Source organism: Myotis brandtii, unplaced genomic scaffold (assembly GCF_000412655.1).
Source record: "Myotis brandtii unplaced genomic scaffold, ASM41265v1 scaffold635, whole genome shotgun sequence".
NCBI classification, from domain to species: Eukaryota; Metazoa; Chordata; class Mammalia; order Chiroptera; family Vespertilionidae; genus Myotis; species Myotis brandtii.
Genome location: NW_005370432.1, coordinates 8,773 through 29,440, shown reverse-complemented (window position 1 = coordinate 29,440; position 20,668 = coordinate 8,773). Strand labels below are relative to the sequence as shown.

General features: G+C 39.2%; 1 protein-coding gene across 3 annotated transcripts in view; it reads left to right on the top strand.

Moving 5' to 3' along the window:
- YIPF6 (Yip1 domain family, member 6) overlaps window positions 1-13,252 on the top strand; it is a 42,641-nt gene extending 29,389 nt beyond the window's left edge. For all 3 annotated transcript variants that reach the window (XM_005880378.2, XM_014528473.1, XM_014528472.1), the window contains 4 exons: window positions 1,540-1,582; window positions 9,123-9,248; window positions 10,277-10,434; window positions 12,541-13,252. In XM_005880378.2, coding sequence (XP_005880440.1) covers window positions 1,540-1,582; window positions 9,123-9,248; window positions 10,277-10,434; window positions 12,541-12,656 — 443 coding nt within the window. In that variant the 3' untranslated portion in view covers window positions 12,657-13,252. The remainder of the gene's footprint in view (window positions 1-1,539; window positions 1,583-9,122; window positions 9,249-10,276; window positions 10,435-12,540) is intronic.
- The last annotated feature ends 7,416 nt before the right edge of the window (window positions 13,253-20,668 follow it).

The following is a 20,668-nucleotide window of genomic DNA, read 5'->3' as shown; positions in this document are numbered from 1 at the left end:
GCATGGTGTCAGATTCCTTGCATCACCTTTCAACATCTCGTGGAGTCAATGCCAAGAAGAATCGCCGTAGTATTGAAGGCAAAAGGTGGCCCAACGAAGTACTGATGGGGTGGTCATAATAATCTGGCTGGTCATAATAATCTTGCCACTCAGAGTGTGTGTGTGTGTGTGTGTGTGTGTGTGTGTGTGTATGTGTATTACAACAATAAGAAAATAGTTTTAAAATACTGTTACAGAGCCCTGACCAGGTGGCTCAGTTGGTTGGAGCATCATCCTGTACCTCGAAACATTGCAGGTTCGATTCCCAGTCAGGACACATACTCAGGTTGCCGGTTTGATCTCCAGTCGGGTGCACACAGGAGGCAACTGGTTGATGTTTCTTTGTCTCTCTCTTTCTCTCTCTCACAAAATCAGTAAATACATGCTCAGGCGGGGATAAAAAAAATACATTTAAAAATACCATTACAGATTTTTTACAAATTACAAAAATTTCCAGTGCATTAAAAAGCCAGTTTATTAATGTCAGTTGTATTTGAAATCAGTTTTTCAGTTGATAAGTGTAGTATTCTTTTAGGTAAAGATATATATGTGAGGAAGGTACTTGTGCTCTAAGCTGCATATTATTGAACTGTTGGAATATTTATCACCAATCACTATTGATTGAGAACTACTGTGGTTAGACCTGATGTTGGCAGAACCTTTTATAGTTTTCAAAAAGCTTTCATGTTATTTGTTAAAGTTTAACCTTATAGCCCTGGTTGGGTAGTTCAGCTTTTTGAAGCATTGTCTGGATGTGCCAAGGTTGAGGGTTTGATCCCCTGTCAGGGCACATACAAGAATTAACCAATAAATGCATAAATAAGTGGAACAACAAATCGATGTTTCTCTCTCTCCCTCTCTCTAAAATCAGTAAAGAAATAACATTTTAAAACAAGTTTAACTTTATAAAATTACCAGTATTGACCTGATTTTTCACCTATAACAACAGCAATTCCATTTTAGTTCAATGTAATAATTATAAAAGGGAAGCAGTGTGGCAGAGTGGAAAGAACTTCATAGTAGGAATCAAAAGACCTTGGTTCTGGTCCCACCTCTATACCTAACTGTTGATATAAACTTGGGAAAGTGACTTGCTTTTCAGCTTTACTTTTCATATTTGTGAGATGGGCCTGATTATACTTGCCTTGTCTAATGTAGTCTCAGATTGGTGAAATTATTTGAGTCTAGTCTTCTTTCTGAGGGTTCAGGATGGTGTACTTCTCATTCATTGGTCTTTGTAGCATGTTGGAATGTGACTTGGTGGGGAGAGGGGTAAATTATGGGATATGAAATAAAACTTAAAGGATCTATAAAGAAGGACATTCAGAATTGGGGAGCAGGGAAGGCAAATAAAGGGATAAGAGAGGAGGGAAGGCTTGGGCAGACAGACAGAGCATTGATATCTGAATTCCAAGAGTGGGAGAGGTAGATATTGGAATAAAGATAGAAAATACTGCATGGTTGTTTCTTAACAATCTTCTTTCTTTTCTTGCCTTGTAGGGGATTTATGGGGCCCCTTGGTCCTTTGTGTGACACTTGCACTGTAAGTACACATATTTCCTTTGTCATTTGAGTTAGAATAAACTTTTTGGTGGAATTTTTAAATTGAGGGGAATTTTGACTGAATATTTTATTTATGACTTCTATGACATATTGTACTCCTTATGTATTTAAGTCTAAAAAGTCAGAAAAAGTTGGCGACTGGCAAGAAGGTAGGGAGGGAGAGTGTGTGAGAGAGTGAGGGAGTGATAGAGGAGTGTGTGGACGTGTGTGGTGTGTGTGAATGAGAGCTAGGGACAGCTAGATCCTACAGATCTTCCAAGGGGCTGCCAAACCCGGCAGTCTTAGATGGCGAAACCCCGCTGAAACCCCGCTGCCACCGGAAACACTCCGGGGAGGACACCGCCAGCACAGAGACCGCGCCATCTTGAAGAACAGAACTGCTTGAGACTAGGATCCTAGTTTCGCCACTACCCAATCTGGTCTCAGTCACAAACCGGGACCCTACAGCCACTCGGGTAAAAGACCTGCGACCACAGCTGCAAACCCACGGACACCAAGACCCCAGGCACCCTGGCTGCAGATTTCTGTGAGTCACAGAGCCAATCTCCCTCCCCGCCGGCCCCGCAGCAGTGGCATAGGAACTGCCAGACCCTCTCCGCACAAACATACAGTAGTGGCGGCTCTACCTGAATTTGAGCCTGGGTATGCAGACACGGGAAGTTTGTTTCCCGCAACCAGAATCCACGCCCAGGCAGGGAGGCTGTGCTGAATTTGAACCTGGGGGTGCAAACTCGGGGAGTTTGTTTTCCGTAACCAGACCTTGTGCCCAAGCAGGGAGGCTGTGCTGAATTTTAACCTGGACACGCGAACTCTGGGAGTTTGTTTCCCACGACCAGACCCCGCCCTCAAGCAGGGAGGCTGCACTGAATTTGAACCTGGACACACGAACTCTAGGAGTTTGTTTCCCATGACCAGACCCTGCCCCCAAGCAAGGAGGCTGCGCTGAATTTGAACCTAGGTGCATAATCTGAGGGAGATTGTTTTCCGAGAAAAGACCCCGTGCCCATGCAGGGAGGCAGAGCTAAATTTGAGCCTGGGGGCGAGAACTCGGGGAGTTTGTATCCTGCGACCAGACACCGTGCCCAAGCAGGGAGGCTGCGCTGAATTTGAGCCGAGGTGTGCGATCTGGGGGAGTTTGTTTTCCATGACCAGACCCCGTGCTCACGCAGGGAGGCAGAGCTGAATTTGAGCCTGGGGGCTCGAACTTGGGGAATTTGTTTCCCGTAACCAGACACTGCACCCAAGCAGGGAGGCTGTGCTGAATTTGAACCTGAGCACTCGAACTTGGGGAGTTTGTTTCCCGCAATGAGACGCCATGCCCACACAGGGAGGCAGCACTGAATTTGAGCCTGGGTGCACGGACACAGGGAGTTTGTTTCCCGCAGTGCACACCCACGTGACCAGACCCCACACCCACAATGGGCGGCAGTACCACCTGACTTTGATTCAGGGCAAGCACACATGGAAGGTTGTTTTCCGCAGGGCAGGAGTGGACCTCCTGCTGACAGTGCAACTGTGCAACCTGGTCCCCCAGGCAGACTGGGGACCCAGATTCTCCACACAAGAGGCAGCACTGAGCACCAGTGACTTGACTGTGTTTCTCATTGCACGCGCCTGGGATCCCTGATTCCCAGTGCATTCACACTAATAGCCACTAACTCTAATTCTCGGCGCATGCACACACAGGGACCCTGGTGCTTGGTGCAAGACCGCACCAAGCAACAGAGACTCTGATACTCGATTCTCGGTGCGGACACAGGCGGTCTCTGACTCCTGACAAGCGCTAGGGCACTCTGATTTTTGGCACACACCAGCAGAGTCTCTCAGCATGGCGCAGGCAGGGTCCCAGATTCTAGGTGCGCACACGAAGCCACACTAAGCGCCTGTGACTCTGATCCTGGGTGAGTGTGGCTCCCACCAACCCACGGCAGCCACATGTCTTGGTGTCAGAGCTCTTCAGTGACACTCGGGGGTTGCGAAGCTGCCACTGCACACAGCCCAGGCCCCTGCAACTCAACATTTGAATCTTCTGGTGATAGTTAGAATGGAGAGACAACGAAACAATCCCCAGAGGAAAGAAAAAGAGGAATCACCAAGAAAGGAAAACCTATGCAAGAATCAGGAAGAAATGAAAAGTGATATAGCTACAATCAAAAACACCATGGAAAGTTTCAACAGCAGACTAGAAGAAGCAGAGGACCGAATTAGTGAGTTAGAAGATAAGGCAGAGAAACAAGCTCAATCTGAACAGCAACTGGAGAAAAAAATTAAAAAACAGGAGGAGAGCCTAAGGGAGCTTCGGGACAACATGAAACGAAGTAACATACGCATAATAGGGCTGCAAGAGGGACAAGAAGAGCAGCAAGGATTAGAAAATTTATTTGAAGAAATAAGGACAGAAAACTTCCCTGATATGGGGAAGGAAAAATGTTACACAAGTACAGAGGGTCGCAAGCAAGATGAATTCCAAAAGACCCATACCAAGACATGTGATAATTACAATGCCAAATGTTAACGACAAAGAGAGAATCTTAAAGGCTGCAAGAGAGAGACAGAGAATTACCTACAAAGGATCCCCCATCAGATTATCAAACGATTTCTCAACAGAAACACATCAGGCCAGGAAAGAATGGACAGAAATTTACAAAGTGATGCAAAGCAAAGGACTGAATCCAAGAATACTCTATCCAGCAAGGCTATCATTCAAAATTGAAGGGGAAATAAGAAGCTTCACAGACAAAAAAAGGCTAAGGGAGTTCATCACCACCAAGCCAGCAATGCAAGAAATGCTAAAGGGACTGGTGTAAAAAGAAGAAATAAAAAGCCCAGAAAGAAAACAGCCACACAAAAAAAGAAATGGCTACAAACAAGTACCTTTCAATAATAACTTTAAACGTAAATGGACTAAATGGTCCAATCAAAAGACATCGAGTGGCTGAATGGATAAAAAAACATGACCCATACATTTGCTGTCTACAAGAGACCCACCTCATTAAAAGGGACTCACACAGACTGAAAGTGAAGGGATGGAAAAATATCTTTCAGGCAAATGGAAATGAAAAAAAAGCTGGGGTAGCAATACTTATATCCGACAAAATAGACCTCAAAGTGAAGGCCATAACAAGAGATAAGGAAGGCCACTTCATAATACTAAAGGGATCAATACAACAAGAGGATATAACCCTGATAAACATATATGCACCCAATGCAGGAGCACCCACATACATAAGAAAACTCCTGGAAGACATCAGGGGAGAGATCGACAACAATACAATCATAGTAGGGGACTTTAATACACCACTGACATCACTGGATAAATCTGCTAGACAAAAAATCAGCAAAGAAACAGCAATCCTAAATGACTCACTAGATCAGATGGACTTAATTGACATCTTCAGAACACTTCACCCCAAAGCAACAAAATATACGTTCTTCTCAAGTGCTCATGGGACATCTTCAAAAATAGACCACATATTGGGTCACAAACAAAGTCTCCCCAAATTCAAGAAGATTGAAATCATACCAAGCATCTTCTCAGACCACAAGGGCATAATATTAGAAATAAACTACAATAAAAACAACCCAAAATACTCAAACACTTGGAAGCTGAATAGCATGTTATTAAATATTGATTGGGTTACCAATGAGATCAAAGAAGAAATTAAAAACATCCTGGAAACTAATGACAATGAAAACACAACAATCCAAAACCTTTGGGACACAATGAAAGCAGTCCTGAGAGGGAAGTTTATAGCTCTACAGGCCTACCTCAACAAACAAGAAAAAATGGTAGTAAATCATCTAAATCTACAGCTCAAAGAATTAGAAAGAGAGCAACAAGAAAAGCCCAGAGTGAGCAGAAGGAAGGAGATAATAAAGATTAGAGCAGAAATAAATGACATAGAGACCAAAAAAACAATACAGAAAATCAATGAAACCAAGAGCTGGTTCTTTGAAAGGATAAACAAGATCGACAAACCTCTAGCCAGGCTCACCAAAAAGCAAAGAGAGAGGACCCAAATAAACCAAATCAGAAATGATAGAGGCGAAATAACAACAGACCCCACAGAAATACAAATGATTGTTAAAAAATACTATGAACAACTCTACTCCAACAAACTAGACAACCTGGAGGAAATGGACATATTTCTAGAAAAATACAACATTCCAAAACTTAATCAGGAAGAATCTAAAAATCTCAACAGGCCAATAACTATGGAAGAAATTGAAGCAGTCATCAGAAAGCTTCCAGCAAACAAAAGCCCAGGACCAGACGGCTTCACAGGGGAGTTTTACCAAACATTCAAGGAAGAACTAAAACCTATCCTCCTCAGACTACTACAAAAAATCCAAGAGGAAGGAACACTTCCAAGCTCATTCTATGAAGCCAGCATCACCCTAATACCAAAACCAGGTAAAGACAACACAATGAAAGAGAATTACAGGCCAATATCCCTCATGAACATAGATGCCAAAATCCTCAACAAAATCTTAGCAAATCGGATCCAGCAGTACATCAGAAAGATCATACACCATGACCAAGTAGGATTTATCCCAGGGATGCAAGGATGGTACAATATCCGCAAATCAATCAACGTGATACATCACATAAACAAATTGAAGGAAAAAAACCACATAGTCATATCAATTGATGCAGAAAAAGCATTTGACAAAATTCAACACCCATTTTTGATAAAAACTCTCAGCAAGGTGGGAATAGAAGGATCATACCTCAACATAATAAAAGCCATATATGACAAACCCACAGCCAACATCATACTCAATGGACAAAAACTAACACCATTTCCCCTAAAAACAGGAACAAGACAGGGATGCCCACTCTCACCACTCCTGTTCGACATAGTACTGGAAGTATTAGCCATTGCAATTAGACAAGAAGAAGAAATAAAAGGCATCCAAATTGGAAAAGAGGAAGTAAAACTGTCCTTATTTGCAGATGACATGATATTATACTTAAAAAACCCTAAAGACTCCATCAAAAAACTATTAGACTTAATAAAAGAATTCGGCAATGTAGCAGGATACAGAATTAACGCCAAGAAATCTATGGCATTTCTATACACCAATAGTGAACTTGCAGAAAGAGAGACTAAAAAAGCAATCCCATTTACCATCTCACCAAAAAAATTAAGCTACCTAGGAATAAACTTAACTAAAGAGGTAAAAGACCTCTACTCAGAAAACTACAGGACGTTGAAAAAAGAGATAGAGGAAGACATAAAGAGATGGAAGAACATACCATGTTCTTGGATTGGTAGAATCAACATCATTAAAATGTCCATACTGCCCAAAGCAATCTATAAATTCAACGCACTTCCCATTAAAATACCAACGGCATATTTCACAGACCTAGAACGAACTCTCCAAAAATTCATCTGGAACAAAAAACGACCCCGAATAGCTGCAGCGATCCTGAGAAAGAACAAAGTAGGTGGGATCTCAATACCAGATATCAAGCTGTATTACAAAGCCACTGTTCTCAAAACTGCCTGGTACTGGCACAAGAACAGACATATAGATCAATGGAATAGAATAGAGAGCCCAGAAATCAGCCCCAACCAATACGCTCAATTAATATTTGACAAAGGAGGCAAGAACATACAATGGAGTCAAGACAGTCTCTTCAATAAATGGTGCTGGGAAAATTGGACAGATACATGCAAGAAAATGAAACTAGACCACCAACTTACACCATACACAAAAATAAACTCAAAATGGATAAAGGACTTAAATATACGACCGGAAACCATAAAAATACTAGAAGAATCCAAAGGCAACAAAATCTCAGACCTATGCCGAAGCAATTTCTTCACCGATACAGATCCTAGGGCATTGGAAACTAAAGAGAAAATAAACAAATGGGACTACAACAGCAATCCTGAGAAAGAAGAACAAAGTAGGTGGGATCTCAATACCAGATATCAAGCTGTATTACAAAGCCACAGTTCTCAAAACAGCCTGGTGCTGGAACAAGAACAGACATATACATTAATGGAATAGAATAGAGAACCCAGAAATCAACCCAAAACAATATGCCCAATTAATATTCGATAAAGGAGGCATGAACATACAATGGAATCAAGACAGTCTCTTCAATAAATGGTGTTGGGACAATTGGACAGATACATGCAAAAAAAAATGAAACTAGACCAACAACTTACACCATACACAAAAATAAACTCAAAATGGATAAAGGACTTAAACATAAGATGGGAAAAGATAAAAATACTAGAGGAATCCACAGGCAGCAAAATCTCAGAAATATGCCGAAGGTATTTCTTCACTGATACTGCTCCTAGGGCAATGGAAGCTAAAGAGAAAATAAACAAATGGGACTACATAAAAATAAACAGCTTTTTCACAGCAAAGGAAACCATCAAAAAACCCCCACAAAAACAAGAAAGCCCACTGCTTGGGAGAACATATTTGCCAATGTTATTACCGATAAGGGTTTAATCTCCAACATTTATAGGGAACTCATACAACTTAACAAAGGGAAGATAAACAACCCAATCAAAAAATGGGCAATGGACCTAAATAGATACTTTTCAAAAGATGACATTCAGAAGGCCAAGAGACATATGAAAACATGCTGAAAGTGACTGTTCAACTACTCAATTTGAAAGCAAAGTCATTTAGTAATAATCTGTATATTTTTATTTTAAAAAATCAACAACTAAATAGGTCTATAGACTTTTCATTTTTAAATGTCAGAACTGAAACCTTAACCCAAGGATTACAAATTCAAAGGTGTCTAAGGGCTAGAGAGGTAAGTTGAATGCATGCATTGTGAACTGGTGACTGGAAGCCCTTTGTGGAACCTACTGCTATGCCAACTGCACCTGATTGTTGTCATGTAGGATGCCAGCTCCATGTTAGAAACTCTTCTGATTTTTTCAAGAAAACCTAGAAATAGGCCCTGGTCATATAGTTTGGTTGGTTAGAGCATTGTCCCAATATTCCAAGCTTGCAGGTTCGATCCCCAGTGAGGACACATACAAGAATCAACCAATGAATGCATAGATAAGTGGAACAACAAATCTCCCTTCCTTCCTCTCCCACCTTCTTTTCTCTCTTACATTAACAAAACAAACAAACAAACAAACAAACAAAAGCCTTAGAAATACATTATTTTTATGTGAAACCTCTCAATTTTAAAATAATGTCACCTTGAATTTAAAAGCATTTCAAGCACGTCTGTGAGCCACATTTGACTTTTCAGTTTATAACCTCTGCTTACCCAAAAAAGGTCTTTGGTGATCCTTTTAAACATTCCAACAAAGCCAAATGGAGTATTCCTTGTACTCCTGAGGCATTTGGAATTGGAAAGAATGGAGGCTTAACAAATCCTTCTGGAATTTTCCTTTCACACAGCCTACATTTTACAGATCTTCAGGTGAGGTGTAGGGCAGCTCCCTGATTCAAACTTTGAGAACCCATGCCTTTATTGCTTTAAGTAAAAGAGTAGACATTCTCATGCCATGCTTCTTTTGTCACAGAATGCTTCAAAGAGGCTCTGCAGATAGTGAAAATGATGGAGGGCCCCAGTTTGCAGAAGTGTTTGTCATTATCTGGTTTGGTGCAGTTACCATCACCCTCAACTCAAAACTTCTTGGAGGAAACATGTGAGTATTATTAAAATCCATCCTTTCTTATTTGCTAGGTAGCATATCTGAGATTTTTAAGGGAGCCTGGCTAGTTAGGTAATATTTTTTTTTTATTGATTTCAGAGAGGTAGGGAGAGGAAGAGAGAGATAGAAACATCAGTGATGAGAGAGTATCATTGATTGGCTGCCTCCTGCATGCCCCCTTCTGGGAATTGAGCCCACAACCCGGGCAGGTACCCTGACCAGGAATTGAACTGAGACCTCCTGGTTCATAGGCTGATGCTCAACCAGTGAGCTTCACTGGCTGGGCTAGTTAGGTAATTTTTGAAAATAAAAATAAAAATAAATGAGGAATAAAGAGGATGTTCTCTTAAAACCACTGAACAGAGATAACTTGGTTGAGTTAAATTATCTTAAATTATCCAGAGTCCTTTGATAAGCTTTAAATGCTCTCTCCAGCTCTAAAATCATAGGCAGAATTTTTGTGTTAGAAGATTATGTCCATTTTGGGGAACAGATGGTCCATAGCTTTCAACAAACTCTCAAATAGGTCTATAAACTAGAAAAGATTAAGAACTGTCTTAGAGGTTCATTGGGAGAAAGGTCTTTAGGAATTAGAGTAGATCATCTGATATCCTAGATCAGTGGTCAGCAAACTGCGGCTTGCAAGCCGCATGCGGCTCTTTGGCCCCTTGAGTGTGGCTCTTCCACAAAATACCGACTTCTGCGCATGGGCCACGAAGTTTCAATTGCACTGTACATGCGTGCCCGCACGTGGTATTTTGTGGAAGAGCCGCACTCAAGGGGCCAAAGAGCCGCATGTGGCTCTCGAGCCGCAGTTTGCCTACCACTGTCCTAGATGGTTGACTCTTAAGGAGTTTAAAAGGAGAGAAGGAAGAGTATGGAGACAAAAATTAAAGCATATGCTAATGCAGAGGCCTAGCCTCATAAAGTCAATGTTAGGGTATAGGTATTATGTAGAAATCTGTGTAATAACTATCATGATACTATATTTATGATTTTTATGGGTGTGTGTTGTTTTTTAGATCTTTTTTTCAGAGCCTCTGTGTGCTGGGTTATTGTATACTTCCCTTGACAGTGGCATTGCTGGTTTGCCGGCTGGTACTTTTGGCCAAGCCAGGACCAATAAACTTCATAGTTCGGCTTTTTGTGGTGATCATGATGTTTGCCTGGTCTATAGTAGGTAAGAATGTACTTATCTTTTTTCTTGTTTTGTTAACCCGAGGATATTTTTCCATAGAATTTTAGCGAGAATGGAAGAAACAGAGAGAGAGAAACATCAATGTGAGAGAGACACATTGATTGGTTGCCTGTCACAGGAGTCAGAATGTACTTATCTTTACAATAGCAGAGCAGACAAAAGCATGTGTTAGAGATAAAGACCAGATGAAAAGCAGTGTAACTCCTAACTAACATGTGAGTAATATGATTCTTGCCTATGTTGTCCATAGAACCCTCTGTTCTAAATGGGCATTGATAGATATGATATCCATCTTATCTGAGTTGGGTATCTGGACTTCTAAGATGTAGGAGTCACACTTTTTAAAAAAATATATTTTTATTGATTTCAGAGAGGGAGAGAGAGAAACATCAATGATGAGAGAGAATCATTGATTGGTTGCCACCTGCATGCCCACTACTGGGGATCAAGCCCACAACCCAGGCAGGTGCACTGACTGGGAATCCAACTGTGACCTCCTGGTTCATAGGTCAATGCTCAACCACTAAGATACACCAGCCGGGGGGAGTTACACCTTTTTTTTTTTTCTAATCCTTAAATATTACATAGGGTTGGAAAAGGAGATTACAGTAGACCTAGCTCAGTCCTGGTATATATAGGAGGCATAGGTGACTTGAGAAATGCTGGGTCTTTTCCTGACAAATTAATCAAAATAAAAATAATAGCTAGCATTTATATATTGTTAATCATAGATTAAGCACTATTGTAAGTGATTTGTATGTATTATCTCATTTACCCCTCACAACGACCCTAATAAATAAAAACTATTGTTAGTAGTCCTATTTTTATAGATGGGGAACAGACTCAGAGAGGTGAAGTAACTTGCCTTAGGACATATAATTACTGAATAGATGAATCAACTTTTCTCTATTTCAAACCCAAGCAGATCACATTTTAGAACTTTGCTACCTCCTGGTATAGGTTGTTAAGTATCATTATATAGTACTTTCCTGCTTCAATAGAAAATTCTGCTAAAGATTAGGAAGAAAGAATCTATAGCAGTGGCATTGAATGCTATGTGCTGATTGTTTTAGCATTCCTAAAATTCTACTTTACACTAGAAGTGTTCCCTGGCCTCTAATAAATGAGATAAACAGACTACCTAATATTTTAAGTGCAGTAATATCTCTTTGCTTGGAACATGGTTAAAAGCCAAGAAGTGATAAAAAATAAAAGTCTGAGAGTGCCAGAATTGATATTCCAAAGACTGTATATTAAGCTTGGGTGCTTTACCTATGGGGAAAGTCCCAGATTTCCTCACTTAGAGTCTGATAATTTATCATACATGTAGTTCTGAACAGCTTAATTATCCAGTATCCAGGCCCACAGCAGTTCAGAAAGTAGAATTTTAGAAGCATTCATTCTTTAATTCAGCAAATGTTTATAAAGCACAAATTAAGTGTTAGGCACTGTGCTAGGCATGGCCTCTATCTTCAGAGTTCACAGTCCAGTGGATCAGCTAGACATATAAATACTTAAAGACAATAAAGTGTTTCAGGTGGGAGATGGAAATCTGTGTAGGCACAGAAGGGACACAGAGGAGGGAAGTGGGCAGTTTTACCTGAGCTGGCAGGATACCAGCTGGTTGTTCAGGAAAGATTTCTTTGCAGGGTGATCATTGATAATTAGGTTTTTCCTGGTGAACAAGAGGGATGGCATCTAAAAGAGCTAACTTAATAAGAACAATTACTCAAAAGACCCAGCAGTATAAGGCCATTTGCCAGAGTAGCGAAAAAACTTGCACATTATTGTAAGCCTATTCAGCACAGTTTAATGACTTCTCAGAAAACAGTAAGAGACCCCTTTTGGAAGGGTTTCCATCTGAAATGTTGAAAACTTTCAAAGCTTTGGTACTTGAAACAAGCAGCCCTCAGCTGTCAGGAAAACTGTGCGGCAGAATGCCTTTTTCTCTGATTTGCAAATATAAGTAAACTTTTAGTATAACTCTATTCCAGACTATGCTGAGCACATTAAAGTTAGTAAATGTTAGTAGTTATGACAATCTCATTGTATTCAATATTCTTTTTTGTTTTGTTTTATTTTCTTCAGCCTCTACAGCTTTTCTTGCTGACAGCCAGCCTCCAAACCGCAAAGCCCTTGCCGTTTATCCTGTTTTCTTATTCTATTTTGTCATCAGTTGGATGATTCTCACCTTTACTCCTTAGTAAATCAGGAAATGGAAATTAAAAACCAGTGAATTGAAAGCTCATCTGAACAATGTAATTCCCCATGGAACTTTGCCTCTGGCTTTATTTTGTCTAATTTTAGAGGTATTTTGTAACTGGCTATGTGAAGAGATTACAAGGGAGCCATAAGCACTGTCACCACTTATGTAAGGAACTGATGTTTGAAAGGCTGTTCTTTTTATCTACTTTTCTCTATTTCTTTAAAATACATGTGCATAGTACACATAGTATAATGTCTTCTTAAGGCATGGTAGCGGACACTGTGGTCCATTTGGGTGACTAACAATGACTTGGAAAGCACATGGATACCTCCTGCAAGTTGAATAGATTTGGTAACTGTATTTTCAATTTTGAGAATACTAGTTTAGGTGTAGCTCTTAAACACATTGTCTTATGACTTATTAGAATAAATAAATCTATATCCATTTTCTTTTATTTCTCTCTTAAGTTTAAAAAGACAATGATAGATGGGGTTCGTAGATATGGGAGAAGAAAACATGCATTAACCTGTATTCAGATTTTGATCATAGAAAATTCTGCACCTGTTGCTTTAAATAAAAGCAAAAGACAAAAAATTAGCTTATTTCAATCTTTCTGTATCACCTTACTGCCCTGCTTAACAGCACTTCAGTGACAACCTAGTTTTAATCTTTTTTAAAAATATGTTTTTATTGATTTCAGAGAATAAGGGAGGGGGAGAGAGAAAAAAAACAGTGATGAGAGAGAATCACTGATTGCCTGCATCCTGCATGCCCCCTAGTGGGGATCGAGCCCACAATCCAGTCATGTGGCCTGACCAGGAATTGAACCTTGATCTCCTGGTTCATAGGTTGATGCTTAACCACTGAGCAACACCAGCTTGGCTCTAGTTTTAATCTTACACCCTAGCTCTGAATATGCAAGCTAAGATATTAGCAACATGTAATGTTCCTTTGACTGAAGCTCTTGGTGGTCCAATGCTTGAATTAATCCAAGTAGAACACCTCCGAAATATAGATTGGTGGGTCCCTAAGGTATATGTGGGCACCTTCTCCTAAAGGTAGAATGAGGAAGTTTGAATACAGCATAGCTATAAGGAATTCTTCATTATTCTGTGTAGTACGGCCTACATTAAAGCATGATGTAGGATGAGTTGGCTTTACAGCTGCCACCTTTTCATTAGATGTGATTTTGGGGTTGGGGAATAGCAATTTATTGGTTCTGGACTTTATTTGTAAAGCAAATTAGCTCTTCTTAGACATGTGCACTTACATGTATTCTCAGCTACTTATACACACAAATGTGAAGGCTTTTCAGGGAGTAGAGTGTCTGGAGCAGGCTGATTCTAAGCTAAATGGGGCTCCTTTAATGTAATATGAGCTGCTGCCTTCTATAAATTGCACACTGAAGAACTCTTAATAGACAAAGTCTAGGTGTCAGGCAGAAAACATTTATTGTAAATATACAATTACTTAGAAAGACAGGAATTTCTTATTCCACATTATTTCTTTAGCATAGAATTTAAATATTTATTCATTTTATATTTAAAGACTACCTAAACAGAGATATATGATTTTAAAAACATATATTCTCCATCCTCAGATTAACCAGGGGAACAATACTTCGACAGTTAGGTTCTTAGAATGATATCCAACTACAAAAGCATTACAAAGTTGGCCCCCTCTGTCCCAGCCTTGGCCAAAGTTTTTGGTTATACTAGTATATTTGTATTTATTTCAGATTCCCTTGTAAATTTTAAAATAAATCCTATGCGAGGACTAAGCCAATTCTTTAGTTAGGTAAAGTCAATATTTTGAAACTGGACCTAATTTTGAAATTAGTCCTAAATTATCATCCATATCCATTGTCTGAAATTTTCTAACTGCCACTAAAAAGATCTCTGTTCCAAAGTTGTTTTATAATCTGCCTCAGTGGTTATAATGTAAAATTAAAGAAAAAACCTGCTTCTCAAAAGGAAATTAAATATTTACCAAATTTTACTCAGGCTAAATATTTGGTGAGAAATTCTTAAGGCCACAACTCTGTGAGGAATTTGTGTGTGTACATATGGAAGAGGGTTATACATAGTAGGTGTGAAGGCAGTTTGTTCTGTGTATTAATCTGTTGCTCTTGGATGACTTAGCAAAGGGTTTACTTGGATTAAATGAAGGTGGGTAAAAATGTAAATTTAATTATCTTTCTGAAAATGAGTAGTCAGTTTGAGGGTATAAATATTTTCTTACATGCAAAAAGTACATTGGTTTCTGTGACAAAAGTCCTGAGTATCTGGAAGTTGTAACCCTCAACAGCTTTCACTGATTGGCTGCAAAGGCACATGTCTAATTATAGAAAGGAGAACTAGAAGGGAAGGAGACTCCAACAAAGGCAACCCTGTTCCAGGAATTGGGAAGTTTCATACTTCAGAGGAAATTGCAGTGTGTGAGCATCATTTCTATCATCATGGCTTATCACTTGCTCCTACTTCTGAGATAGAGACTCATTGTTATATTCTTTAGCAATAGGAATGGTTAAGACTGATTTAATCACTGTCCAGATTATAAAAACTCAATTGATGCAAACATATTTGAATATGCAGTATAGTCTTAAAAGTCAGTCATTAATTGTCAAGACTTTTACCTCTTATAAGGCTTATTACATGGGTTGCATTGGGTCTTTTCATTGTGGTGGGGGTTTTCTGTTGTTGGACAAGGTGGAGTCATAGGACATGGGACTGGAAGCATTTTGCTGTTGACTACAATTGTCTTTTTATAAAGTACCCCCTAAAATGAGATTGGAAGACTAGCAAGCCTGTATATGAAGACTTAATTATGTCCTTTACATATTCTATTTCCTGGGCTTCCTGTTTACTCCTGGAGATGAATGAAAATCTCCGGTCATTTCAAAATTTTGTATAACATCTAGTCATTGGAATTTAAGCCTATCATGATGTGATCAGATGTCCGTTGCATGCAGCTGTTTGATTACAGACAAATAGTGAAATTGTGATTCTCATACTGTTAATTTCAGAGGCAATTTAGATAGAAATAAATGTGTGAATGTTAATCCATGTATGTAAATTAGAAATACTTTTTTAGATTCTGTGGGCTTTTATTAAAAATAAAGAATTTTGAGGGATTTACTTAGGCATAATAATGACAATAGTGTTACTACTAATAATAGCTAACATTTATTGGGCACTTACTGTGTGCCAGGCACTATTCTATTTTTTTAAAAAATTTTTATAGCTTTATTGAGATCCCTTAACCATAAAATTCATCCTTTTAAAGTAATGTACAAGTCAGTGATTTTTTTCAGTATGTTTATATAATTACATCTATCACCACTCTCATTTTAGAACTTTTTCATCACTCCACACACACACACAAAAATGCATATCCATTAGCAGTTACTCCCCGTTCCCCTTCTCCCAAGTTTCTGGCAACCACCAGTCTGCTTTCTGTCTCTGTTGATTTGGCCAGGCACTATTCTTAAGTACTTTTCATGCATCTCTAATCCTCAACATAAAGAACTACAATTCTCCTTTTACAAGTAGAAAATTGAGGCACAGAAAGGTTAAGTATATTGATTTAAAACAGAAAAAAAAAAAACAGATTAGATGAGAACATAGTGGGGCACAATTTTGAATTTCATTGTTATGTACATGAAATGAATATACTCCTTCCCCAGGGTAAGTTCTCTGTTACTAGCCATTACATCCTACAACTGACTAAAGGTAGACAACTCTCAATCTTTTTTTTCCCTGAATATGATAGAATATTATATTAGCAGCCTCTGAGAAAAACACAAGGAAAGTTGTACATGGGAAGCGTTAGGTTTGCCACCTTTTTCCCTCCTTGAACCCCTTTCGTCTCCCCTCAACTTCCACACACATATAACCCTCCCCTTTTTCTTTGAAAGTCTTAAGGATAAAACAACTCTGCTTTTTTAAAAAAAATTCTCCCGCAGGGATGGTTAATACATCAAAATTTCACTTGTCTGTTCAGGTGTTTATAGTCGAAGGATACATCTAGTTGCTTATAGTACCAGTTATATTAAGACCTCAGAGAGCAGTAGTGTGAGAATAGAATGCCTTTTTTATTTGAGTTAAACTAGAAGGGGAAAAGAAATAACAGTAAAGGCTTTGCCTTAATGAAATCAGTGTTCCTGTGGCCTGGTAGGAAGTGGCCACACACTGCTCTTGTTTGCTCTGTTCTCTCTTTCTGAGCCTTTGTACTCCGTGCCATCCCTGCTGGTAATTTTTTTGGAACTATTCAGTGCTCCACTTTAATCCTGATCTTGCCCATAAATAATGAATCTGTAAAAAGAATAAATCTGTAAAATTATTTGTGAATGTTAAATATGCAAATAAAAAACACTGGAAAAGGAGACTTTGTGTTTCCCTGTTCTTGTGCTAAAAGGCATAAAGATATTTGCAGCAAGAAACCATCAACAAAACAACAAGAAAGCCCACTACATGGGAGAACATATTTGCCAACATTATATCTGATAAGGGCCTAATCTCCAACATTTATAGGGAACTCATACAACTTAACAAAAGGAAGATAAACAATCCAATCAAAAAATGGGCAAAGGACCTAAATAGACACCTTTCAAAAGAGGACATTCAGAAAGCCAAGAGACATATGAAAACATGCTCAAAGTCACTAATCATCCGAGAGATGCAAATCAAAACAACAATGAGGTACCATCTCACACCTGTCAGAATGGCTATCATCAACAAATCAACAAACGACAAGTGCTGGAGAGGATGTGGAGAAAAAGGAACACTCGTGCACTGCTGGTGGGAATGCAGACTGGTGCAGCCACTATGGAAGACAGTATGGAGTTTCCTCAAAAAACTGGAAATGGAACTCCCATTTGACCCTGTGATCCCACTTCTAGGAATATATCCCAAGAAACCAGAAACACCAATCAGAAAGGATATGTGCACCCATATGTTCATAGCAGCACAATTCACCATAGCTAAGATCTGGAAACAGCCTAAGTGCCCATCAGTAGATGAATGGATTAGAAAACTGTGGTACATCTACACGATGGAATACTATGCTGCTGTAAAAAAGAAGGAACTCTTACCATTTGCAACAGCATGGATGGAACTGGAGAGCATTATGCTAAGTGAAATAAGCCAGTCAATGAAGGAAAAATACCACATGATCTCACTCATTCATGGATAATAGAGACCATTACAAACTTTTGAACAATAATAGATACAGAGGCAGAGCTGCCTCAAACTGATTGTCAAACTGCAGTGGGAAGGCCAGAGAGGGTTGGGGGGCAGAAGGGAGTCAAGTGCGGGGGAAAAAAAGGAGAAACATGTAATACTCTTTGTAATAATTTAAGCAATAAAAATATATATTAAAAAAAAAAAAAGATATTTGCAGCATAAGTAAAACCTCTATATAACAGACTATTTGGGGTGAGGAGGTATCCGTTAAAGCCAAAAGTCTGTTATATAATAAAGTAGGTTTTCTGAATACATTATGTTAAAAAATCAAAAAATTAGTTTACCTGTTTTTACTTATGTAGACATGTTTGTGTAATTAAAATTCTGCATGAAAAGTTTAATTTCACAGAGGTTTTCTATACGTATTACTGTAATTTTAAGTTTATACTAAATAGGTCTAGTAAATGCATGCATTCACCAGTCACCTCCAGGAAACAAATGCACATGGCTGGGGTGTGGCTTAGCACATGTAGGAACATCTGGCCAGCAACTGCAGAAAGTCACACAACAGACAACAGAACCAGTTACCTCAAGATGCAGTGTGATCGCATGCTAATCATCTGCCGAGCATTGTTTATGAGTAGTGACTCTTGGATTTAAATATGCAGGCTATAGTTGTAGATATGTAATATTACTATTGTGTTTTTCCCAACATATGGCGTATTTACTAAAATTTGTTTAAAGTAACAGTGAATTAATAACAAGCCTGTTAATTTATAAGCAAATCTTGTTTAAAAGCATTTTTAAAGTAATAGCGGGTTAATTTTCACATATGACATACAGACCAGAAATTTTGTCCGTTAAATCTGAAGTCTGTTATATTGTGATCCGCAAAATTGAGGGTTTATACCTAGCCAGTTTTGCTCAGTGGATAGAGCATTGGCCTGCAGACCGAAGGGTCCCGGTTTCAATTCCAGTCAAGGGTACATACTTCGGTTGCAGGCTCCTTCCCTGCCCGGGCCCTGGTTGGGGCACATGCAGGAGGCAACCAATCGATGTGTTTCTCCTACATTGATATTTCTCTCTGTCTTTCCCTCCCTCTTCCACTCTCTGAAAATCAATGGAAAAATATCCTCGGGTGAGGATTTAAAAAAAAGTAGTAATAATAATAACCTTAAAAAAATTTGAGGATTTACTGTTTTCACACGTATTGTCAGACAATATTGGTGGCTGTGTAGGATTGCACAGCAAATTAGAAAGGGAAGTCATATTTACTGAGCAAATAATATATGCCAGGCACTATATTGGCAGTTTTATAAACAACCTCAATCACAGTAGCAAAAGGAGGTTGGTGGTATTTTCTTGAAGTGGAGGGATCAGGAAACTCAGGGAGGCTAAATAAACTGCCCAAAGTCACATAGTAAGTGGTCCAACCAGGATTCATACTAAGGTTTTGTGACTCCATGGTCGTTTTCCTATATTCCAGTTTTTTGTCAAACTAAAATCATATCTACGCACTTTAAGGAAACTAAGTGAAGTCAATAAGGCAGCTTAAGAATGTGGTGATAAACTGGGTTTCCAGCCTTCTGCTGCAGGCTATACCTGTTCCTGATCTCAGTTTTACAATCTACTTGAAGAACTCAAATTCCCTACCCCTCTGCACACATAAAAGTTGGAATATATCGTGGTTCTTGTTTGTGGTACCACATAAAATATCAGAGTGATCAGGAAGAACAGGAGCTTGTCTTTGAAATATTGGGAGATCTGCATCCAAGAGGAGAGGAGGAAGGGCATTCCAGGTGGCAAAGACGTATGAACAAGTCTGTAAAGCTCTCTGTGTACACGTGGGAGAGTGTGGCACATTGTCCTGTACATAACCACAATGCTTTGTGACATTTTTGTAGCTGCCTTTTTATATTTCACTTTGTGAGGTAGGTACAGTTTCTAAGCTTATTTTATAGCTAATTAAGAAAATAGGCTTAGAGTAGTGATGTAAATATGCATTGGCTTACAAAACCAGTCTCAACACAATTGGAAAGTAGTCTTTGTATTGTTATAAGCCTTTTCTAATAACTCATATATTGCCATGAATTCATCTGAATTGGGAAAATATAGTTAGTTGGACGAGACCAAATTATTGAGGGTGGGTATTGAAATCTAGGAAATTTCGAGTTAGGTCTTATTGTGGTAGAATTTAGGGTGTCTTTAAAAGTTCTGGAGCAGATGAATATCTTGATGAAAGTGAATTCAAAGGAATAAATGAGAATGTGTTGAGAAACTGGATTGGGAGGAGGCTAGCAGGAAGAAAGGAGTGACAATATACACTGAGTGGCCAGATTATTGTGACCACCTAACGTTTGTAGGCAAATTAGCTATAATTTCGCACTGAAATTGCTAGAGGGCCAGACCATTATAAATAGGGAAGCAGGTTGTTTACCACAACAGTAGAAGTGATTTTTTTCTGAAGATATGGGTAAACAACACGATTTAACAGCCTTTGAACGTGGGATATATTTGAACGTGAGTGGCCAGATTATTATGACCACCCCATCAGTACTTCGTTGGGCCACCTTCTGCCTTCAATACTGTGGCGATTCTTCTTGGCATTGACTACACGAGATGTTGAAAGGTGATGCGAGGAATCTGACTCCATGCCTGATGAATAGCACTGTCCAGTTCTGTGAGATTTGATGGTTGTGGAACCAGCTGCCTGATGGTTCTTTTAACTTCGTCCCACAAATGCTCAATTGGATTGAGATCTGGTGATTGTGGGGGCCACCTAAGCAAGGTAAAGTCTCCCTCATGTTCTTGAAACCACTCCTGCACA